This window comes from Sus scrofa, chromosome 13, assembly GCF_054392235.1.
Source record: "Sus scrofa isolate SSC_HxYL_T2T_F1_AM1 chromosome 13, Sscrofa_HxYL_maternal_Yorkshire_Landrace_v2.0, whole genome shotgun sequence".
Taxonomy (NCBI): domain Eukaryota; kingdom Metazoa; phylum Chordata; class Mammalia; order Artiodactyla; family Suidae; genus Sus; species Sus scrofa.
This window is the reverse complement of record NC_139395.1, coordinates 95,565,878-95,588,490: the sequence shown is the minus strand read 5'-3', so window position 1 is coordinate 95,588,490 and position 22,613 is coordinate 95,565,878. Positions and strand designations below refer to the sequence as shown.

The window sequence follows — 22,613 nt, the reverse complement described above, 5'->3', positions numbered from 1 at the left end:
CCACTAATTGCACTTAAATGAGTCAGCTAAATACTCTGTATAGCTTTAATAAACCCCAGGTGTCTCAGGATTACAACCATCCTATGAGTTAAGGGCAGAGTGTACTATGTCTTGTTCAGAATTTCACCCAAAGCATGTCACCATTTCTTACCATCACATCACCCAAATACTGACCATGATATTTGACTTGCTGATTCACACACCTGGACCCACCTGCATTTGGAATTCACAGCCAGCATCTATTTCACTACTTTTTCTAGTATAGTTGGGTGCATGCATGACATGTTATTGTATTATACATTATTTTCCTTTTAGTTCCTTTATATTTCAGTTAAGGCACTGCATTGATTTGTCAAATTATATATACAAGCAAGCAGTAATGTCAGTATCTTTCATTCCAGGATAATGGGAGCACTACAAAATATTTGTTGCAAAAAGGAGTCCATTCCAAAGAAATGCAAACCAATGGTCTGGATTCATGCTGCTTTCTGCTTATTTCCCTGTTATGCACCCTGAGCCTTTAGTCAAACCCAGCTGGGTCTAGGCTCCAGCCTTGATATCTATAGAGAAATGTTGTTTCCCTCTAGAGTCAGAGTAACAGGAAGGGGGCAGCTCTATCCTGTCCAGGCTCCTGTCCCAGCAGCAGCATCTATAGAAAAACTTCTGCCTCAAGGAGAAAGGGGGGCTTCAGGGTCAGAGTCAGGGCTGTCAGCCACCTGCCACAGACTCCCCTGTATAGCTCACATCCCAAGGAGCCCCCCAGGAGCTTCACCTTCCAACACCAGCCTCAGGGGTACTAGATCTGGGTTGGATGGGATGGTGGTGTTTCCCTGTGCACAGCGTCAAACTCAGAACTGAACCAGCATATCCTTGGATTTAGAAGTAAACGTTCTGACTTTGAAGGATTCCTACTTGCTCCTTTTTGGGGGGACTATGCACACACCTGGGAATCTCAGCACAGCCAGACATTAGCAGCTCTTCCTGTTCGCCCACTTCTCTAGCTGTGAGGACAGAACCCCACCGGCTGCATCATGTGTGACCACCTCCCTCTAACTGATGACAAAGCTTTTCCAACTCAAAACCTCATGCTTGCCTCTCTCCGCACATGCATCTGATATAAACAATGCAAATCACTTTTAATAACCTGTTTGGAAAAGGAGGCCTGTTACAACATACATATATACTGTTTTATATATATACATGTTGGACTTCTACAATCTGGGGTTCAGGAGGATCCCAAGGAGCAAGGAGGATCCACGAGGAGACATGGGACATAGTGTGCTGGGTAGAGCCTTAGACCCACAGTATGTGCTGGTTACAACTTAATTCTCATCAGCGTGGTGACAGAGGATGTTCTCCCAAATTATGTGGCATTCAGTGCCTCACATGAAAGAGGGAGCTCATGACTGAGCTTCATCATTGATGAGAAACTTAATGCACATTAACTATGTCAGGATGACATACACTCTAGAAATGGACCCCAGAATCATCAACAGGTCAAGGCCCTGAGTCATCTAGCCTCCAAGTCCCTAACCTGTCTCAGCATGTCACCTGCCCCCAGCCCAGGCTCCATCTCCCCACCCCTGAATCACCAGCTCATGCCAATGACAGCCAGCACCCAGCAAGCAATGTTGACCTTCATAATCAAATCCTACTCCACCAGCTCTATTCTGGTGGGCTTGCACCTGGAAGATGGGCACTGGGGACCAAGGGGAAGGAGAAAGATGAATCAAAGGAAATCTCCACCCCAGCCCTGCATCTTCACAAGGCAATGAGCTGGATTCTAGGGAACTCCAGCCACCATGTACCCAACGACCCTCTGCTAGACCCTGAACTACTGGGAACACAGGATGAGGACGTCACAGACTCTGAACTCAAGGAACAGACAGTTGAGTGAGGAGGAAGCAGGTGGGCAATCTGGTAAATTCCCCCATATTGGAGCTGTGTCATGGAGGTTGAGGGGTAAGAATATCTCCCAAGCAGTGCCCAGGGATGGGTTCTAGAATAGGCAGCAGGCTACCAGGCAAGGCGGGGTGTGCACTGGCACAGGGGCACAGGAAGGCTCATGGGGCAGGGAACTGGGTTCCTTCCTCAGGTCAGGAGAAAGTGTGGAGAGAAGAGTCACTCATCCCAAGAGTTCCCATTGTGGCTCAGCAGTCACAAACCCAACTAGTACCCATGAGGATGCGGGTTCAATCCCTGGCCCCACTCAGTGGGTTAAGGATACAGCATTGCCATGAGCTGTGGTGTAGATCGCAGACGAGGCTCAAATCCTGTGTTGCTGTGGCTGTGGCCTAAGCCAGCAGCTGCAGCTCTGATTGGACCCCTAGCCTGGGAACTTCCATATGCTGCAGGTGTGACCCTAAAAAGACAAAAAAAAAAAAAAAAGAAGAAGAAGAAGAAGAAGATTCATTCATCTGCCAGGAACAGGTGGGCACCCACTAAGGGCCTTTTGAGATAGGCTAAGGAAAGTGGACCGGAAGTGAGGAAGGAAGGCATTTTGAGCGGGGGGAGGGGGGAAGACTTGGTGTGTGTGTGTTTGGAAGAGCCACCAAGGGCTGTGTAGAGTTGAATTGAAAGAGGATTCAGTCCACAGGCTGGTAGGATACCGAAATGCAGTCAGACAAGGAGAATCCAAATGACCAAGTGCTCACCAAACAGTGGGGGTCCTGCCTCTCCACTCCTTACTGCTCCCCCCACCACTGTCCTGAGTTGGCTGCAGTAGAAAGACCAGAGTCAGGGGTATAGTGTCTGCCATAAGAAGCAAGGACCTGAGACAAGGACATCCCAGGACACTGAAGAACACAGCAGAACAACAGATAAGGATCAGTGTTCTACAGGCTGCTGAGTCAGGAGCACTGGCAGCCACTCAGGAGAGGCCCTGCCCCGCCTTTAAGCAGATGCAGTCCATCTGGAGAAGCAGGTGAGTCCTTGTGGCTAATGGAGGGGAGACACTGGGCTGGATACCCGTATCCAGGCAGCATTTCTGTGCTTGAGTCTGAGCACCCCCAGTCTATACATCTGAGGCTCTCGCATCACCATGGACCACGGCCCCCTTTCTCGCCTACTCAGGTGCTCACATAGGTTCACTGGCGATTGGCAGGGCTCAGGGTCCCCAGAAATCAAGGCTGCTGTGGTTCTGGGAGAGGGGATGTCCAAGTGCACTGCTTCACCTGCCCCCACAAAAGCCACCCACATCAAGGACCAGGCTGTCTCCATGCCAGAGTCCAAGAGTGAAAAGACATCAAGACCCACCAGGACCAGCAGCCAGCATGGGCAGGAGCCCAGCCTTTTAAGGATCTGTAGCTGCCACTGCCAGCGTTCAGATGACAGAAGGTGTGTCTCCTAAACTCATCCCTGGAGGGCCTCCACAATTCGGGCACAGGAGCTAAATCACTCTAATATGGATTGAGCGCCCTGACAGAGACCAATCTGCTTCACACAGCCCCACGCCCCCCAGACTGCCACCCTGCCCAAAATGCCACCAGGGTACAAATGTATACGCTTACGGCTACATGGGTACATTGCCCTCTAAATGCACATGTTGCCAAGTGAAATTACGCATCCTTTCCCATTACCTTAGTTTACAGGAATGTCAGTGTTTCCTCTCTGATAAGATGATGTAAGTAGAGCTTTAGGGCACCATGCCCTATGGACAAGGATGGGGAGGGGGCAGTCATAACTCCAAATTTCCTCTATGAAGGCCCATTTGGTTGGAAGTATGAAACACAGGTGACTTGTTTTGAAGATGTGGCTGCACAATGAGCTCTCTGTCTTTAGTAAGAGTAAGCGGTTCTGATCCACAGAAATAGCCAAGTTTCCTAAAGACACTTCTATTCACATTTCCCATTAGATTGAGAAAATAAATTGTAAAATTAGGAGGATAAATGATTTTCACCATTATTGGTAGAATTTTCAGGAGTGGCTTCTAAGGAGCAGCCCAACCCCACCTCCAGAAGCAGTCCTTGGTGCCACCAAAGTGTTAAAGAGAAAGATCTTGGAGGGAAGGGGCAGGGCAGGAAGAGAAGTTGCAGGAGAGAGAACAGTGGATGAGAAGGATGCTGAAGGTGCCCCAACAATTCTGTCAGCCCTTCCCTTCTCCCTCATGGGCTCTGAGATAAAAAGCTGGGACATGTCTGAAAGCAAAATGCCAGGAAAACTCCATTTTCAAGAAAGGATTCTTGACTGGTCTCTAACTTAAATTCCTCTACACAAAGGGCTGGAATTTAACTACCAGAAGACAGGGGTGGAGGGGAGGCAGAGGAGTGTTTAAGAGCAAAAAGATTCAAGTGCAATAAAAATGATTTATTCATGATTTCTAGTTAAAAGAATAAGTCACTCAAGAGACTTAAATGTAATTTCAAAATTAATATGAAATGAGATCCTACTGTAAAGCACAGGAACTATATCCAGTCTCTTGGGACAGAACATGACAGAGATAGTATATGAGAAAAAGAATGTGTTTATATATATATATATATGTACATATATACAAATGACTGGGTGACTTTGCTATACAGCAGAAAATGGCACAACATTATAAATCAGTTGTTTTTTTTTTTTTCTTTTTAGGGCCGCACCTGTGGCATATGGAAGTTCCCAGGCTAGGTGTCCAATCAGAGCTGAAGCTGCCAGCCTTTGCCACAGCCACAACACCACCAGATCCAAGCCTCATCTGTGACCTACACTGCAGCTTGCGGCAATGCTGGATTTTTAGCCCACTGAGTGAGGCCAGGAATTGAACCCTCGTGGATAATAGTCGGTACTTAACCTGCTAAGCCACAACAGGAAGTCCTGATTTTTTAATTAATATTTTAATTAAAAATAATAAAATAAATATGCAAGATACAACCATCTTGATATTTCTGATGATGATGCAAGGTGCAATAAAGCCAAAAGAATTGGTTTTCTTCTGGAAAAAATAATTTTTTTTTTTGGTCTTTTTAGGGCCGCACCTGCAGCCGTAGGCTAGGGGTGGAATCGGAGCTGCAGCTGCCGGCCTACACCACAGCCACAGCAACACTGAATCCGCCAAATAGGTCTGCAACCTTACATAGCAGCTCACAGCAATGCCAGATCCTTAGGTCTTGAATGTTAAGTTCTTTTCACTTTTTCCCTATTCCAAATGACCATGCACCCTCTCACAAAGACACACAAGAAAGGAAGAAGAGGATGGAAGGGGCGTGGGGGGAGGGAGAGAGGAAGAATGGAAGGAAGGAAGGGGGGGAAGGAAAAAGGAAGAAAACAAACCTTAAAATACCATGAACTGCAAACTCTATATTTTCTCTCATTCCCCAACATTTCTGTGAGTTTCCTGAGTGATGGCTTGTCTTTTAGTTCTTGGCTCTAAGTCCTGATTCTTAATCCTCCCATACAGGGTCTGGAGGAGAGAATGTGATGCATTTTGCAGCAGACAAGTGTGCCAAGAAATGCTGGCAGAGCCCAATGTACTGAGATTCTAGAACTGTGTGGGCTTATATTGCCCTTTCCTGTTGACTTGAAGACCCGAGCAAGTGGTTTTTTAACTCCAGAAGGAGGGAGAAGAATCAACCCCACTTCAGCATTGTTCTCCTACATTCTATTTCGTCTCCAACCACTAGTGAGGCATTCCTTCGTATTAACATTACCCTTAGGAGGTTCAAACCACCAGATCCAGGGCACACCATAATCTGGAGCATACTTCATTTCAAAGGGTTTGTGAAATATAGTGAAAATCTCCCCCTAGGAGAGCACTTGTGGGTTCGAGAACTTGAAGGAGCAGAAAGAGTTGGAAAGATAAACATTCAAAACCTCAAACTACCGAAGACTCATTCAATCGGATTAAGAACATGCTTACAGAGTCTCCTCCCCTGATTCTTCATAAGCTTTTATAAGGCAAGTCCCACCTTCATCTCCCCAATATGCAACCTCAAGGGGGCAAAGAAAGTCAGTCCTGCAAATAGGCATGGCCCCCACAGGAGAGCGGCACTCCTGGTGACAAGCAGCTCCAGAAGCCCTAGGGCCTCCCTCGGGCAGCTGTCCTTGAGAAACAGGCTTTCGGCTAGATGGAAGGCAAATCCTTCTGCTCTCAGGCCCTCACTTGCCACCCCAGCAGGCTAAGGGGCATCAGTCTCAGCCCCCAATTCAGGCCTGAGCGACCCCAGATGACGAGCTCAGGCCCCTCTCCATCTCCGTCACTCCTTGTTTGTCTCCCTCCCAAGGTCTTGTTCACCAGCCCATCCTCAGCGTCAAGATGGTCAAGGGCAGGCAGGAAAAAGAGGTACAGCAACCCGCCCTGGGCATGACCCTCGGATGCCCCAGCAGGGCACGGAGACCCCATAGCCATACCCACTTGGGGATGCCCTGTCTGCAGCCAGGCCCAGAGGTGCTGGGGTGCATTTTGAGAAATAAGGCAGAAGTTTTCTTAGAGCCTCTGGCCTGAGCGTCAGGCAGAAGTGTCTCTGGCTAAGAGACGTGCTAAGTGTTTCCTGACAGTATGAGAGAGCCTGAGAACCTTCCCGCATTCTCAAGCTACAGAAGTCCACGATAAACTGTACCGCTGCAGAGAAAATCATAAATAATGCATCTTAAGACTGGGACTTCAATATTTTTGAAGGGTTTCATTTCTCCTCCCTTCCAACTTTGATATATGTACTTACTTAACAAGGGTCTGGGGAGGGTTAATTGAATTAATATATGTAAAGTGCTTGGAGTTTGAAGAGAATACGCAATATAAATGGAAGTGTCACTAAAAAGGTTAATCTAATTTACATCTAACACTTTCAGTTCATGGTGTTAATGAACTATATCCTTTTAGAGAGTGATTAATTTATCGAAATGTGATTATTTTTCCTAATGCTATATATGGGTCAGCTTCTCCTATTACCCAATCTAACTTTATAGGAGAATTCAGCATTTTATAAATTAAAATAATAAATCAAATACCCCCTTAATGGTTATATTTCATTAATTACAAGGAGACATGCATTAGATTAACATTTATCTGTTTTAATTAATTTGCTGCAATGCAGTTATCCATGCAAATTGGAAAACGACACATCAACGTGACATAATATTAACAGTTTTGACTGGTTTTTCCCTGAAAATTTATGGGCCTGCAACTGCTGCATCTCTCACATAACCATGGTGACCACCCGCCATGCACCATATGCAGACTGCACATCAAAGAACTGGGAAGGGCCTTAATGCTACATTCAGACTTCTCCTGAAAGTATCATTAATTAATTAAATTGGAAAGACAGTATAAACATGGGTTTTGTTGTGTGGGGGGGGTTGTTTGCAGGGGAAGGGGTTGAGTCCTATAGTCTCAAAACAAATTGCTTAAATCGGATCACCTTATTTTCTTAGGCACTTTATGCTTCCGCGGGGTGTTCAGAGCTCTTTGCACATGGATACTCAGAACTTTCCTGAGTACAGAACACAGGTGCCGTCGTGTCCTTTCTGCACTGGGAAAAGCAGATCCCAGACGGCTGAGTGATGTGCCCGGAGCCTCACACTGACCATTGGATTCAAGTCACATGACCTAGAGACCATAGCTTTCCTTCCTCCTCCACAGTGATTTCCTTGTCAGGCTTCTTTAAAAACTGCAGGTTGGCTTAATTGTATCATACAACAGATATCATGGAAATGCAAAGTGGCAGAAGTCACCAAAATGATGTGGAGGGTTTTTTTTTTTTTTTAATTGGGAACATTTAAGTCAAAATTTAGCCAATTTAGCACGTTAGGACCAATAAGAGTGGCATTTAGAGCCTTTTTCAGTGAGAATTCCAAGGGCATCTGTTGGACCTGACTCCCTCACACATCTTGGTGTGGTTAAGTCCTCCTGACTCTTCTGCAGAACTGAGGGTTTGCAACCTTTACAAAGTCCTGAGGGACTCACAGCCAGCATGCTGGCATCACCCTAGCATCCGGTCACTCCCTCAACACTCTGCATTCACCCTGGACCTCAGACACTGCTGGGCACTAGCCACACAAAGGTGACTAGGATGCCTCCCCCTCTCGGGGCTCACAGTCTGCCTGGGTAGTCAGGGGCGATAGGCACTTTGATGTGGGAAATTAGAGGTGGTAAAATAAAGAGGGACTAGGCTCCCCATGCAGGAGCAGCCCTGCAACCATACGAAGAAACTAGGAATTCCCTGGAGAACTGTTGGCAGTTGAAAGGGGCACTTCTTAACCTTGGCTGAGCTTTAGAAATGCCTGAGAGCTTTCAACTGAATCGCAGGTCCTAGCCTAGAACAATGACACCAGCATCTCTGCAGGTGCGTTCTAGGCAACCCTGTTATTTTAAAACTCTCAGGTGGTTCCACTGTGCATCCAGGGTGGCGAATCACAGACACAATGGAGAAGAGGGTGGCCACTGAAACTAGACTCTATCTATTCAAATCCCAGCTCTGCTGCTTTACTAGTTGAGTGAGCTGGGTAAGTAGCTCAACCTTCCTGGCCTCAGTTTCCTCACCTGTAAAACGGGGATTCTAAAAGTGATTGAGTGGCTGAAGGACTGAATTAATATAGTATTAATACCTATAACGCACTCAGAACAGTGCCTGGTACACAGTAAGCTTTTGAAAGATGACAGCATTTACTCTCTTGAAATTGGTGGAAAGTTCACTGAGAGAAGAGGAGGCCAGATGAGAAGTGAAAGGGAGAAACCATCAGGGGACACTTATTTGAGGCTGCAGAGTTTAGATCTATCTTGAAAGGCCTGGGGTTTGTCACCAGGAGTGAGGCTCACTGTTCTAAGAAGGTAATGGGGCCCCTGTACACTCTGCTGTTGGGTTGCAAGAGCAAAGGCAGAAGTTCTCTGTAGATACTTGGTGTCCAGGCCTTTGCTCTATCAACGTCTGAGCTCCTAGAAGGGGTGACCATAGGGATGGGAAAGGTGGAACATGGGAGAAGGGCTGGTTTTCTCCAGGAGGGGAACCAGTGGCCTATTCCATCTCCTAACCCCACAGCACCCCCAGAGCAATAAGAATGAAATGCAGTATGAGAAGAGGACTTCAGGTGGTAGAGCCCCAGAAGCACTGGCAGCAACAGCAACAGGCAGTGCCTGTTCTGAGGATTAGAAAACCACTAAGAAGTGGGAGAAATGGGCTTTGGGTGCTATCGTCTAAGACATCATCTGGCTCCCTGGTACTGGGTTACAACCTAGTGGCAGCAAAGTTTCCGCTGTTCATAGAAGTAGTGAGTCAGCAGGGAAGTCAAGAAGTCATGCTATTTAGACAATGAGCATCACAATGAGCATTTTTTAAAAAACAGGCCCAGGAGGAGTTCCCATCATGGCTCAGCAGAAACAATCTGACTAGCACCTATGAGCACACAGGTTCGATCCCTGGCCTTGCTCAGTGGGTTAAGGATCCAGCATTGCCGTGAGCTGTGGAATAGGTTGCCGATGCAGCTGTAGTTGTGGTGCAGGCCAGCAGCTACAGCTCCAATTCAACCCCTGGCCTGGGAACCTCCATATGCTGCAGGTGCAGCCCTAAAAATACAAAAAAAAAAAAAAAAAAAAAAGAAAAGGCCCAGTCAGTGCCATTTACTATACACGTTGAACAGCCTTTGAGACCCAAGGGCTCCCGCATGAGGTTTCCTACTTTTTCTTTTTTGCATCAAACAGGTTCTTCCCAGAACCTGCTTACCAGGCTTACTTGAGGCAATCCCAAGAGTGTTAATGCCATTCTCAAAACCCTGGGATAGTAGGGTGGACAGTGAAGGGTGGAATTCATGATGATTGGGATGGAATGTCTTACAGGCCTGGTAGGACCCATCCTGGCAGCTGTGTTGTGGATGGGATGAGGTGGGGGCGCTTTCATTCCCAAGAGATGCTGAATAAGGCAGTAGCAATGGGCATGGAGGGGAGTGGGAAGGCTTTAGGTCTTTAGGGGAAGAATCAACTAAACATGAAAAGGATGGGGTGTGACAGAAGAGGAGAGCTAAGGAAGCTGGAGAACGCCGGGGCTCCAGCCTGGGTGAGTATGCAGATGTTGCACCTTTCATCCATACACAGGCCACAGAGCAAGCAGCAGAGCAGCAGATTCCAAGAAGGAAGATGAGAGGCTGGGTGGGTACACATGATACCAGCCAGAGGTACCCCAGAGCATCCTAGAGGGGACAGACATTGAGCGAACCTTGGAGGGGGGGCTCAATACAAGCTAGGAGAAGAGTTAGTCACAGTCCTCTTGAGAGGCCTGAAGTAAGCACAGGGTACTGAGCTGAAGACAAAGCAAGGTCCTGAGAAAATACTGGAAACAAGTGTCTGTTCTGATGATTAGAAAACCACTGAGAAGCAGGAGAAGTGGCCCATGGGTAACCTGATCCAAGACATCATCCGGCCCCCTGGTGCTGGGTTACAACCAAGTGTGAGTAGTCTGACCCCTCAGTCTGATTCCCGGCTCTGCTGCTATGTGCCTCTGTTGTGCTTATTTACCAACCTGTAAAATGGGTATCTGTGGAAAAGACAACTGACATATATACAATGCTGCCAGGGCATCAGAAGAAAAGGTAGCCTAAGAGCAGTCAGGTACCTGCTGCTCCATCTATGCCATCTCTCACCTTGACACCTTCACCTTTCAGCATCCTCTCCTTATTGTCCCCGGGTCCAGGCTTCAAGTACATCTAATACACTTGAAAGCATTTGTGGTAGCTTTTCTTAACCCTGCCTGTTTAAAAAAAACAAAAAACCAAAAAAACAAACAACAACAAAAAAACAAAGCAGACAAAAGAGAGCCATGGGCAGCCCAAATGAGCAACTGCTGGGAGGTGGTTCTGGTGCAGGAGACCCCTCCAATGGACCATGCAATGCAGACAGCTGCCTTCTCAGCTTGAGCCCAGGCATGATGGGGGGTGAGGAAGGCTTCCAGCTTCCAGGGGCTTGAAGAGAGAGACCACGTTCACTCCTGATGGAGAAGGGAATCGGAAAGTGGGGCTTCCAAAGAAACCGGTGCTTTCAGCAGTTTGGGAGTGAAACCCAAATGTTCTCGGATAATGAGATGCCTTCCAGGGCAGAGCCTCTCTGGCCCTGCTCAGACCCTTCCTCGAGCAGACACCACATCCCTCTGCTAGGCAAGCCTGGGTGATGAGGGAAATTCACGTCTGCCACACTACTGTGGGTTCAAATCTCAGTTCCACCATCTCTGTGAGCCCTCAGCCAAGTTTACTTCCCTTCTCTGTGCCTCAGTTTCCTTCTCTGGAGAGACAGGATAATCATTCTACCTGCTCCAGAGGGCTGGGGTTAAGATCAAACCAGAGGACCCATGTTAAGTTCTTAAAATAGTGCATGGCACACAGTATGAATTCAATAAACATTCCCTCATTTATTAGTTCTGTCATCTGTATGCAGAAATATATCTGTCTGGGGCTGGGCTCCCTCCTCATTCCTGCCAGTGCACCAGGCAGGGCATTCTTGCCTTGTATCTACCTGCCCTGCCCCCCTCCTATCTGCTTACCAGACGCCTACTCACCCATCGAGGCGCCTTTCATTTCCTCCATAAATCTTTCCTGGCTTTTCCCATCCTTGCTAGTTTCTTCCTTTCCTATAAACTTTTTTTTTTGATGGGGGGGGGGGTCTTTCATGCACAGTCTACCCTTTTCCTAGAAGCTACCAAGTTCTCTAATAGTTTGGGTCATGTGTGACCTTTGCCTTAGACAGAGTATGAGTTCTTTGGTATCTGAAATCTGTTTTATCTGTTCATTCCCCTCACAGAGAATAATGGGAGACAGAGAAATAGCTCTTGGCTGATACGGCTAAAAACGGGGCCCACTGCATGTCTAGGTTGGCCTCACTTTGACCCCAGGCATCCTCCTCTAGCCACTGCCCCCTCCTGCCTCCCGCCTGTTGCCACACCCCCCAAAATCTGACGGCATGACGGGTGTGGATGAATGTTTGTGTGTGTCCTCCCAAAATTCACATGTTGAAAAGCTACCTCCCCAAAGTGATGGTTTTAGGAAGCGGAGCCTTTGGCACACCCTCTCCTTACAACCCAAATCCCAGCACATAAGGATTAGAAGAGGTCATAAGGGTGGAGCCCTCATGAACAGGATCAGTGCCCTTATGAGAGCTGGCTTCTTCTCTGCATTCCACACATAAGGACACAACAAGAAGTCAGTCAGCAGTCTGCAACCCCAAAGAAAACTCTCGCCAGACCCCAACCATGCTGGCACCCTGATCTTGGACTTCCATCTCTCAAAACTGCAGAAATGCACGTTTGTTACAGCAGCCCCAGCTGATTCAAATGGCAAACTTCTGTCCTATTCAGTGCCAGTGTCTTCAGCTCAGCATGCTTTTCCAGCTCAGATGGTCCTCTCACGGTCCATCTGTAAATCCACCAGTCCAGTGGAACCATTTTCACAGGGTCCATTAGTGGCGGGCTAGATAATAAATAACAAAATAATGACCTGTTTCAAGCTGTCACTTGGTTATCATAGCTTTAGTTCTCCCTTTCCACCTAAACATGTATCATTACAGAGGTTGTCAGTATCTTAAACAAACGAAAAATGCTCCTCTGCTTCCTGGGACAGTGGGGCTGGAAGGAAAGTTCTCACTGGACAGGGGACTTCTTACAACTCAAATCACACCAATAAAGCTCTCGCTCCCAATACCAGAACCCACACCTTGGACACTAGCACAGGGAGATGTTTATTTAGATAACTGCCGATTTCTTCCTCATAGCTGGCCCTGCATTAAGTGTCAGGGCTTTTGAGATGAATGAGACAGGGGTCCAGGCTCAAAGGCATTCAAAGACTAGTGAAAGAATGTTTTCACGATTCAAGTCAAATGTCTGTGTGTGTGTGTGTGTGTGTATTTATATATGATTATATCCATACAGATGCACATATGGAGACAGAGACAGAACAGACTTGACTAGAAGGAATGTATGAACAAAGCATGAGCTGCCAAGAGGTCAGTCAGAAAGGAAGAATGTCACCAAATTTCAGATGCTAGAACCCAGTGTTTAAATGATCAGCAATCACTACATGTCGAGTGCTATTTACATGCCATGAACTGGGCTAGGTGATCTCTAAAGGCCCTCCTGACAACCATCTGGCAAGGTAGATCTTTGTATCCCCATTTTATAGATAAAGAAACTGAGACTCAAGAGGGATTAACTAATTTTCCCAAGACTATATAGCTAGGAAGCAGTAGGGCCAGGACTGGAATCTAGGTTTCTCTGGTTACTAAACCCAAATTTTACTTCCTATTGGACAGGAGGAAACTGCCAAAATATCTATGTCATGAAACAACAGCATCACAACTGCAAACAGGTGGATTCACAAAGCCAGTCACTACTGACTGCTCAGCTCACATCGGAGGTCAGGCAGCAGGGTGGTCCTGGAGATGCTGGAGAATCAGGATGAGGTTCCAGCCCTCAGGGCTCATGGGGCGGTGCTACAGCCAGACAAGGAGCACAGGCGCGCCAGCAGGAGAGCCACAGCCTGGGGACCAGCCTGGGGGACCAATCGAGGAAGGCCATGTCCACACCTGCCTGGAGTCACAGAAAGAATCAGGCTGAGGAAGGTAATCAATCAGCCTGAAGACATAGTCTAAAGGGTCCGGGGCAAAAACGAGCATATCCTGGTCCAGGAACCACAGGTGCTTCAGGAGAAGTGCAGGTCAGAGTGCACCCTCTGAGCAGCACTGAGGACTTCCTGTCACTGTGCATCAGTTGTTGGGGAAACAACCATCACACCACTAGGAGACACAAGCTACTTTCCCAGAGATGATATAGGACAATTTGCCATGAAAATGCCACACCACTTTTGCCCGCATGGGAGCTTCTGCCTGTGCCTTTTGGAAAACTCTGATGGTTTTCAAATCTGTGAGGGAGAATGAGGCTGCTGCTCGAAGCAAGAACACAGGTTTCCATGGATGAGACTATTCCCCTCACCTCCCAACATGCCCCTGGGAAGGACGGCCCTGGATTCTCCTGTGTGCGGGACCACAGGGCTCCTGGGGATCTCAGAGACGCAGTTGGCTTCCCTGTGGCCACTAGATCTGCCTTTAAAACCAAAGGGGAGAATATCTGGTGAATGGTCGGGGGCACTGGGCACTGTGAAACCTTCTCAGGCTCACCCCAGTGTCCCATCCTCCACTGGTGGTCCTGGCAAGTCACTGACCCTCTCTCAGACTTGGTGTCTTCATCTGTGAAGTAGGCGAAGCTACCAACAGCAGCCCTGCGTGGGTTGTCAAAATGAGAGAGCCCAGGAAAAGGGACCAACACAGTGCCTGCGACACACTAAGGAGAGGTTCCACAAACTGCAACTACTACAATGACACCACCACTGTTAAAATTCTGCCCTGTCTTCTCCCCTCCCTACAACCAAATGCTGCTCTTGTAAGCCCTCTGCCCACCCCACTTCCCTTGTCTGTGTCCCCATCACATAGTAGTATGCTTGGCACAAACTCCACCTGCTGTCATGTTCTTAAAGTTTTCATGTAAAAAAATCTTGTCTCTCCAGCCAGATAAAAGCTCTCAAAGCAAGGCACTAGTGAGATGGGAATGGAGTGGGGTGGTCCTCTTATATTTGCTATGAATTCTCCAGAGCACTAAGCCAGGCCCTGGGAACACAGGTGGGCACTATGTCAGTTGTTTCTGATGGTCTATAGTCAGGTATTGTCCTGAACAACTAATGACTAGATGTTGAGAACTGAAAAAGGTTTGTGTACCAGGTCCTTGAGACATAAGACCACTGATACATCACCAAACTTGGCATCAATCTTAAGATGTTTGTCTAGATTGTATTGTCTTTTCTCTCCTAGATAAGACATCTTTCTCTGCTCCAGAGCCTCCTTGTGTCCACAATGCCTTCTCAGGTTTGCTCATAAAATATGTGCATGGGATCTGGTCTTTTCAAGGCATCCAGGAAGCATCTGTCTTTTTTGAATAGCCAAACTACAGGAGAGTAGAGGGAGGGGGTTATAATAGCTGCCTATTATAACTGGGAATATGTTTGCACTGAAAATACAGCAAGTCTGTAAAAACCTCAAACCGGTTCGCAGAGATTAGCTGCTCGACTCCCTATAGCAAGAAGCAAGAAATACAAAGGTAGCACAAGCTGTGCATCACAAACACGACATCGTACACAGCCCAAGCTGGGAGGACGTGTTTCCAGACAGCTGTCCAGAGGGTGCATTGAAGTCTGCCAGGCAGTTTGATGCCCCACTCCCAATTTTCCTCTACACATGAAAACAGAATTGTACGGAAGAAGAAAGCTATATTTTTTTTGTTCAGTCTTATTTGTATGCCTTCATGACTTTTCCCTTTTTAGTGTCTGTAATAATAACAGCATGAACCTTAGAAGTCAGGGCAGGATGCATCATGCAGCAAGTGTACCTTCATTTCTCAAATGTTTTTCAGAGATGATGTGAAATTTGGAAATGTAAGATGCACGTGCATTGTAATAAGGAAAGTCAGTCCTATAAACCCTAACTAAAATGTCATAATAAATGTCTCTGTTTTGATCAAATATAACATATTTGTCTTATAAAAAATAATGCAGCTAAAGTGCCCTTTGCAGCCCCCCAGTGGTTGAAAAGAGAAAGAAGGAAGAAGGGCGGGGGGGATTCAGAGAGTAACTCTCACTGCGCTGGGCCAATCAACTTTTTACACTGCAAAGACTAATGGCCTGTTTTCACCAGGAGATGAATATGTTCTAAGTGGGGAAGATGAAAAGCATAGGTTAAAACGTACAAAATCATTCATATATACATAAATCATTGAGCGCCTAGGTTTTGTTTGTTTGTTTGTTTGTTTCTCTCTTTTCAGTCTTTCTCTCCCATCTCTACCAAGCTTTCCATTCTGACCTGGCAACTCAGGCATGCAGAAGCATATCCAGTCTTCTTCCCAAACAGGTTTTTCCTTTCTTCACTTGCTGTGAGCCCCCCTGATTGTAGACATCTGCTCCTACATACACCATTTGCTCTGCTACAAAGCAAAAACATCTTCCAAAACATATCTTATGCCTATTTAACAAAGTATCTATATTGGGAAAGGAAAGCAAAAAAAAAAAAAAAAAAATTCAATTGTTTTTATTCTTGTTTTCACCAAAACAATGGTCTCTTTGAAAGATCAGTGACTTCTTCACATATTTCTTTACCTTTACCACGTGTGAGACATTTTCATAATCAGCTTTTTTGTCTCCCCCCCATCCCAAGACACTACCAATCAAGTCTGGGATGGGTGGGGATGGGGAATTGCCGAAAAGAAATAAGATGCCTGCTTATAAAACAATGTCACCAAAAAACCTGAAAGATTACAGGAGAAACAGAAACTCTCCTCAAATGTATCACTTTCAAGTTCGGGAAGAAGCATTCCGCGAGGTCCAAAGGAGATGAGACGGTCTGCTCGCACCCTCCCCACCTTCCAAGAGCAATGAAACCTAGTTTATATTCTCTCCTGCGCTATGTGTAAGCTATAGTTCAAAGTCAGCTTGCAAATTAGGTTGTCTCTAATAGAGAGCCTATGTACCGGCGCAAACTCCTCTGTTCTCTCAAGATGGTCAGTGGATCACGTTCCTCCCTAGCTGGTTACCTGGCAGATTTGGACACAGCCCTTAAACCAAGCGCACGCCCTCCTAGTCAACAGCGCAGAGAATCAACAAGTCATCACTAAGCTGGACGCTCCAGCCTACAACTACCACTGCCTCCCCTGCGCCCACTGCCGCCCACCTCCCCTTTCCAGTCCACCCCCCGCCCTGTTCCTTTCTCGCCTCTCCCACCAACGTCCAGCAAGCACGTGACCTTATGTTTCAATCCGCCCTCCAGGCGCCCCCACTCCAGCGCTCCTCCCCGCACTCCCAGGCAGCAGTCAAATTCCGAGACTCGCTAGCCTACAGTCTCCTGACAGCGCCAGGTGTTCACCAGGATCTAGCTTCCTCCCGAGCGGGAGAAGTGAGGAGGTCAAGAACTCCTAGCGAACAGCGTTGGGGGTAGGGAGGTCAGCAGATTCCCCGCCTCTGCTCTGGGGTGGCGAAGCGGAGTCGGAGAGGCTGTGCGGAGTGCCATATCCCGCACTTCTCCCGGACTCTGCGGCCGACGCTGAAGGCGCGCGTTCCCAAGGGAGGCACGGCAGCCCTAGGGCAGACTGAGGCCAACTAGGGAGGCATTCCCTAGAGCCCACAAGTTTTCACCTCAAGCCTGAGCTGGAAAACGAGCTGTGCTCGCTCCTTTGAAGGCGCCGCCGCTGATCTCTCCCTCTGGGCAGGAGCAGACAACTGCCTCCCCGTGCCGCGCCAGCGCCCTGCTCGAGCCATTCTCGGGCCACTACGCTCCAACCTCAGCACAGACAGCCCCCAAAGTTGTCCAGACTCCCCAGACCTCGCCTTCTCCTTCGTCCCTAGACCCCGCCCAGGTCTTAGGCCGGCGTCTGCAGGTGGAACCTCTCTCGTCCAGGGCTCAGGGCGCTCACTTCGGGGATCCCGGGCGCACGGAGGCCGGGGAAGCTGCGGCAAGGAAGGGTGTGCAAATCTAGTGTAAGCCGGGGTCTCTGCCGGTTGCACCCTCAAGCCCGCCCTGCCTCCCTCCGTGTAGAAGAAGAAACTTCCCCAGCACCCACCTTTAGCCGCGAGAAGACGGCGCTGCCGGCTGCCCCCGCCGCCGCTGCCGCTCCCTACGCCCAGAACCAGCAGGAGCGACACCCAGCACAGCCTCCCAGTCAGCATCCTCGCCGCTGCCGCCTACGAGCTGCCGCCGCCGCCTACTGCCGGCGCCCGCTCTCGCCTCCAGGTGTCCGCCGGGCCGCGGGCCGCCTCGCCAAGCCGCTGGGTGCGCTTCGGGAGCCTCCGCGCTCGGCCTCCGGTGCCCGCCGCCGCGCCGTTCGTTCGCCGGCAGCAGCCGCGCTCACTGGCGCGGACCCGAAGCGGCTCCGGCGCTCACCCCGGGACGGCCCGTGACGTCACGGAGAGAGGGAGGTGGCTACTGAATATTCATGAGACGCGGACACCGGCGGCGGCTGCTGCGCTCGCGGCTCCTTGGTCCCTATCCCCAACTTTCCTCCGCCGTCCTGAGCTCTGGGGCTCCAGTCTTCCCGCCCCAAGCGGGACCCGGCTCCCAGAGGACCCAGGGGGCGGCTGCGAGGAGCCCTCCGGTCCCACGCCCCCCCTCCAGTTCTCAAATAACTGCCTCGAGGGCTGGCGGGCTCCCTCACAAGTGGTCCCCTGAGACCGGAGAGTAGTATGCGGGGGCGCAGGACACGGTGCCCCGCCACGCCCTTGGCGCTGACATCCAAGCGGAGAGGCTGGCAGGCGTTGCTGTGGGTCCTGCCCTTGGCCGGGTCTCTGGACGTTCTATGCCTCCTGGTCTGGGGAGGGCGCCAGGCACACGCTGGAGCTGGAAAGCGCGAGTATCTCTCCGAGTTGCCAAGCTGGGTAGGGCACGGTGGACCAGGAGTGCAATGGCCAGACTCCGCACCATCTTGGAGAGGCAGGGCATCCACGGCTCTCAGAGTCTGATAGGCCAGATCACAAAAGACAAACTTGGGGTGCGGGGCCTGCTGAGGCTGCAGAGGGACAGAAACTTCCCCCCAGTATGGTACCCAGGAAAGAAGTTATCACCTTTTTCATTCCACGTATCTTAAGACCAGGCCACCCGATGTCATGCCTTGCAACCTCTCCCTAGTAATTGTCAGTTCCCGGAGTGAAAGGACCATGCACTCTTGACGACCTCCTGCACCCCCAGGCTACACAAGGTTCACAGAGGTACTCCATAAACATTAACTAATGGTTCAGAATAAATCCTTGACCGCATTTGCCTACATATATGCAGTGCCAATATCACACACAGGTCAGGGCTCATAAGGAATAGATAAGGAAATAGAGAAACCTAGGAAGAAAGGAAAGTTATTTATTCATTGATTCACCACGTTTCCTGAGCACCTAGTTAGATTGTGTCGCCCTGCCACCAGGCACTAAAGTAGACATTAGAGGTCCAAAGACCAAGGAGAGTTGTCTGTCCTCTCCTCAAAGCCTTTGTTCCTGAGAAGCCAGAGAGGGCGGTAAAAGGCAATTACAATGCCTTGTAAGTGTTATGGTCCTGCACATTCTTTATGCTGCTAGATATGAGCCTATACAAATCAATTAAGAAAATGTATATGTTGCAACGGTGTCTAAGCAACATCCTATAATTAATAACTGTAGTTTGGGGTACTCAACAAAGCCATAAAATCCATTAACAGCTCCTGTGCTGCTCAGCCACCCTGCACTGTGCTGGCAGCTCACCCAGAGCCGCTGCAGGCAGACTCCTCTACATTTTCAGGCACCAAGAGGTGCGTGGGGGGCAGCTGTGAATCACAGTGGATAAAGGGAGGCTCAGCCCAGGCAGGGTGCTTTCAACTACAGGCCTCCTTTAACCCATACAACCCATATCTATGCTGTTATTTTCATTTCACATATGAGCAAGTGGAGGCTGGCAAAGTTAGGGAACTTCCTTGCCCAAGGTCAAAGGGCTAATAAATGCCTCAGGCCAACACCAGGCTCTTGCCATTTTCAGACTTGGTGTCAGGATCCAGAAAGGATGGCATGGAGAAGGGGAAGCTGACCCAGGCAAAAATTAAGGAAACCAACATGAGAGGAGAAATATAAATTCATCTTATTTTCTTCCATTCATGGTCCAACCAATAACATCTCTGCTTCCTTTTCATTTTCTAATGGGCAGGCTTACCTTACTGACTTACCTGCACTGTCCCCTGATATCTTTCTACTGTGTTTCTTTAAGACCAATCAGTTAATCCCCAAAATTTTACATGAAATGTCGAACACAAACCAAATGATAAGAAAGAAGGGGACATACAGATGATTGGAAAGCTCCCCACTCCATGCAGTAGATCACCGCAGAGAACACAGCAGAGAAAGACACCAGGGGGGCAGGCCAGTGATGAAGAGGCCCAGCTTTACTAGGCTCCATTTCCTTCTCTACAAATGGGGGTAATAACAATGCCTATTGTGGAAAATCAAGTGCACTAATGGCCCATTTGTTCACGCCCCTCTGAATTCATTCCCTTTGGATATACTCTCCCATCCCAACACAGAGCTTGGCCATAGGACTTGCTTTGGCCAAGAGAACAGTAACATGAATGATTCTCCTTCCTCTCTTAGAGCCCTCACCCTGAATGAAAACAAGCCCAGGGTGACCTGCAGGAGAGTGGGAGACCACATGGAATAGAGCTGAGCTGTCCAGCCTGTCAAGGCCATCCTAGGCTGGTTGGCACCAACTGACCACCTACTTCATAAGGTCATTACAAGATGTAAATGAGAAAATGTATGTGAAATATCTTGCCTGGCACATAGTCCATGTCCAATAAATGTAAACATATCTCCCTTTTATCCCTACTTTTTTTTTATTTTCCCACTGTACAGCAAGGGGGTCAGGTTATCCTTACATGTATACATTGCAATTACAGTTTTTTCCCCCACCCTTTCTTCTGTTGCAACATGAGTATCTAGACATAGTTCTCAATTATATTCAGCAGGATCTCCTTGTAAATCTATTCTAAGTTGTGTCTGATAAGCCCAAGCTCCCGATCCCTCCCACTCCCTCCCCCTCCCATCAGGCAGCCACAAGTCTCTTCTCCAAGTCCATGATTTTCTTTTCTGAGGAGATGTTCATTTGTGCTGGATATTAGATTCCAGTTATAAGTGATATCATATGGTATTTGTCTTTGTCTTTCTGGCTCATTTCACTCAGTATGAGAGTCTCTAGTTCCATCCATGTTGCTGCAAATGGCATTATGTCATCCTTTTTGATGGCTGAGTAGTATTCCATTGTGTATATATACCACATCTTCCGAATCCAATCATCTGTCGATGGACATTTGGATTGTTTCCATGTCCTGGCTATTGTGAATAGTGCTGCAATGAACATGCAGGTGCATGTGTCTCTTTTAAGTAGAGCTTTGTCTGGATAGATGCCCAAGAGTGGGATTGTGGGGTCATATGAAAGTTCTATGTATAGATTTCTAAGGTATCTCCAAACTGTTCTCCATAGTGGCTGTACCAGTTGACATTCCTACCAGCAGTGCAGGAGGGTATCCCTACTTCTCAAGACCCTAAAATGCCAGTCATAATCCTGATTTGTGTGGTTTTTGAGAGAAAGGCACCAACAACCTGGCTTAGAGGGGATGAAGGTGAGTAAGTTCAGCCTTGGAAAGACTTCGGCCCTAAGAGTCACAAATCCATGTCCTCTGTATGGAGCACTGCTGTGCTCTCTGCCTGGGCTAGGCCACTGCAGGTACAAAAAGTGGGTAAAGCAACCCAACAGTTAATGTGCTCCCATTCACTTGGTGCCAGTCTTCACGAAGGAGGTTTTGCATTCCATACTTTTTTTTTTTCCAACCAGACTACTATCAAAGAAAGTTTGCATAACTTAGCTACATTCACCTAATTGTGCAGAATATGGCTTCATGACTACCTAATTCCAAAATTTCAGCTTTCTCCCACACATCATGGTTTTCAGGGACACATTCAGGATAAGTAAGCAACAAAAAGTAGTTTCGCAGACTCACAGACATAGAGAACTTACTTGTGGTTGCCAAGGGGGAATGGGGGTGGGGAAGGGATAGACTGGAATTTGGGGTTAGCAGATGCACACTATTATATATAAAATGGATTAACTACAAAGTCCCACTGTATGGCACAGGGAACTATATTCAATCTCCTGTGATAGACCATGATGGAAGAATACGAAAGAGAATATATATGTGTGTGTGTTTGTATGTGTATGTGTGTGTGTGTTTGTGTGAATTACTTTGCTGTACAGCAGAAATTAACACTACATTGTAAATCAACTATCTACTTCAATAAAATAAAAAGTAATTTCAAATAAGAAGAGGCAGCTTTGGGAATTCAGTTAAGAAATGTTTATGCACTATCACTTCTGAATAATGACCATTTAAACAGCCAACTGTCACCAAAGTAGTGATACAAATCTCTGAATTCGTTAAGGTTGCATCTTTTATTCTTAACTCATTCCTGGGGCATGTTTCTGTACATACTTTGCTTTAAAAAAAAATTGTAAACAGAAAGATGTAAGGTTTTGGTCACTTTAAACTTCACGGCCAGGGCCCCACCTGGTGATGCGGTAATGAGTCTCAGACAATTTATTTGGGTCAATAGTTTTTAATAAATAAATAACTCTCCTGTTTCAGAAAATAGAATCTAACAGGAACAGGCCTGACATAAACACAGCCATTCCCTCTCATTTTCACCAGGGTCATTAATGCCTTGCCCAATTAAGCACCAAACACAGCCCCTGAATAATTTAAACTGAATAAATGAAGAAAATAAATAAATTATACCAGCTTATGGAAACTTATTTTTAAAAAGGAAATTAAACTGCAGCTTTCTACATGACCCAAATTTAATTTAACTAAAAGTACTTAACTTTAAAAGAAAGGTCGAAAACCTGATTCTTAAAAAATTGGAGTCACTTATTGCTCCCCTCCCCCATCTTGGCAGGCAAAGCCTTCAGGACCCACAAGCCACTGGATAGGTTGCAGAATTTTCCACATCTCTCAGATGTTTTGGTGCTAGTGCAGCTGCTGCTGCTGCCAAAGGAGTTTTCTAAAGTTTAGGCATTTATCTTCAAGAGAAAGCAAGACAAGCTTGCTCACAACCAAATCCAGTTTGTGTTC

General features: G+C 47.6%; 1 protein-coding gene and 1 long non-coding RNA gene across 2 annotated transcripts in view; both read right to left on the bottom strand.

The window, feature by feature from the left end:
* CLSTN2 (calsyntenin 2) overlaps positions 1-17,866 on the bottom strand; it is a 647,862-nt gene extending 629,996 nt beyond the window's left edge. Inside the window, exon 1 of the mRNA XM_021071127.2 lies at positions 17,544-17,866. Within this exon, the coding sequence (XP_020926786.1) occupies positions 17,544-17,649 (106 nt within the window). The 5' untranslated portion in view covers positions 17,650-17,866. The remainder of the gene's footprint in view (positions 1-17,543) is intronic.
* Positions 9,588-13,475, bottom strand: LOC146397494 (uncharacterized). The gene is made up of 2 exons (XR_014824051.1): positions 13,296-13,475; positions 9,588-12,360 (listed from the first exon to the last, which is right to left on the bottom strand). It is a non-coding gene; the product is annotated as an uncharacterized LOC146397494 (long non-coding RNA).
* Positions 17,867-22,613: the final 4,747 nt, after the last annotated feature.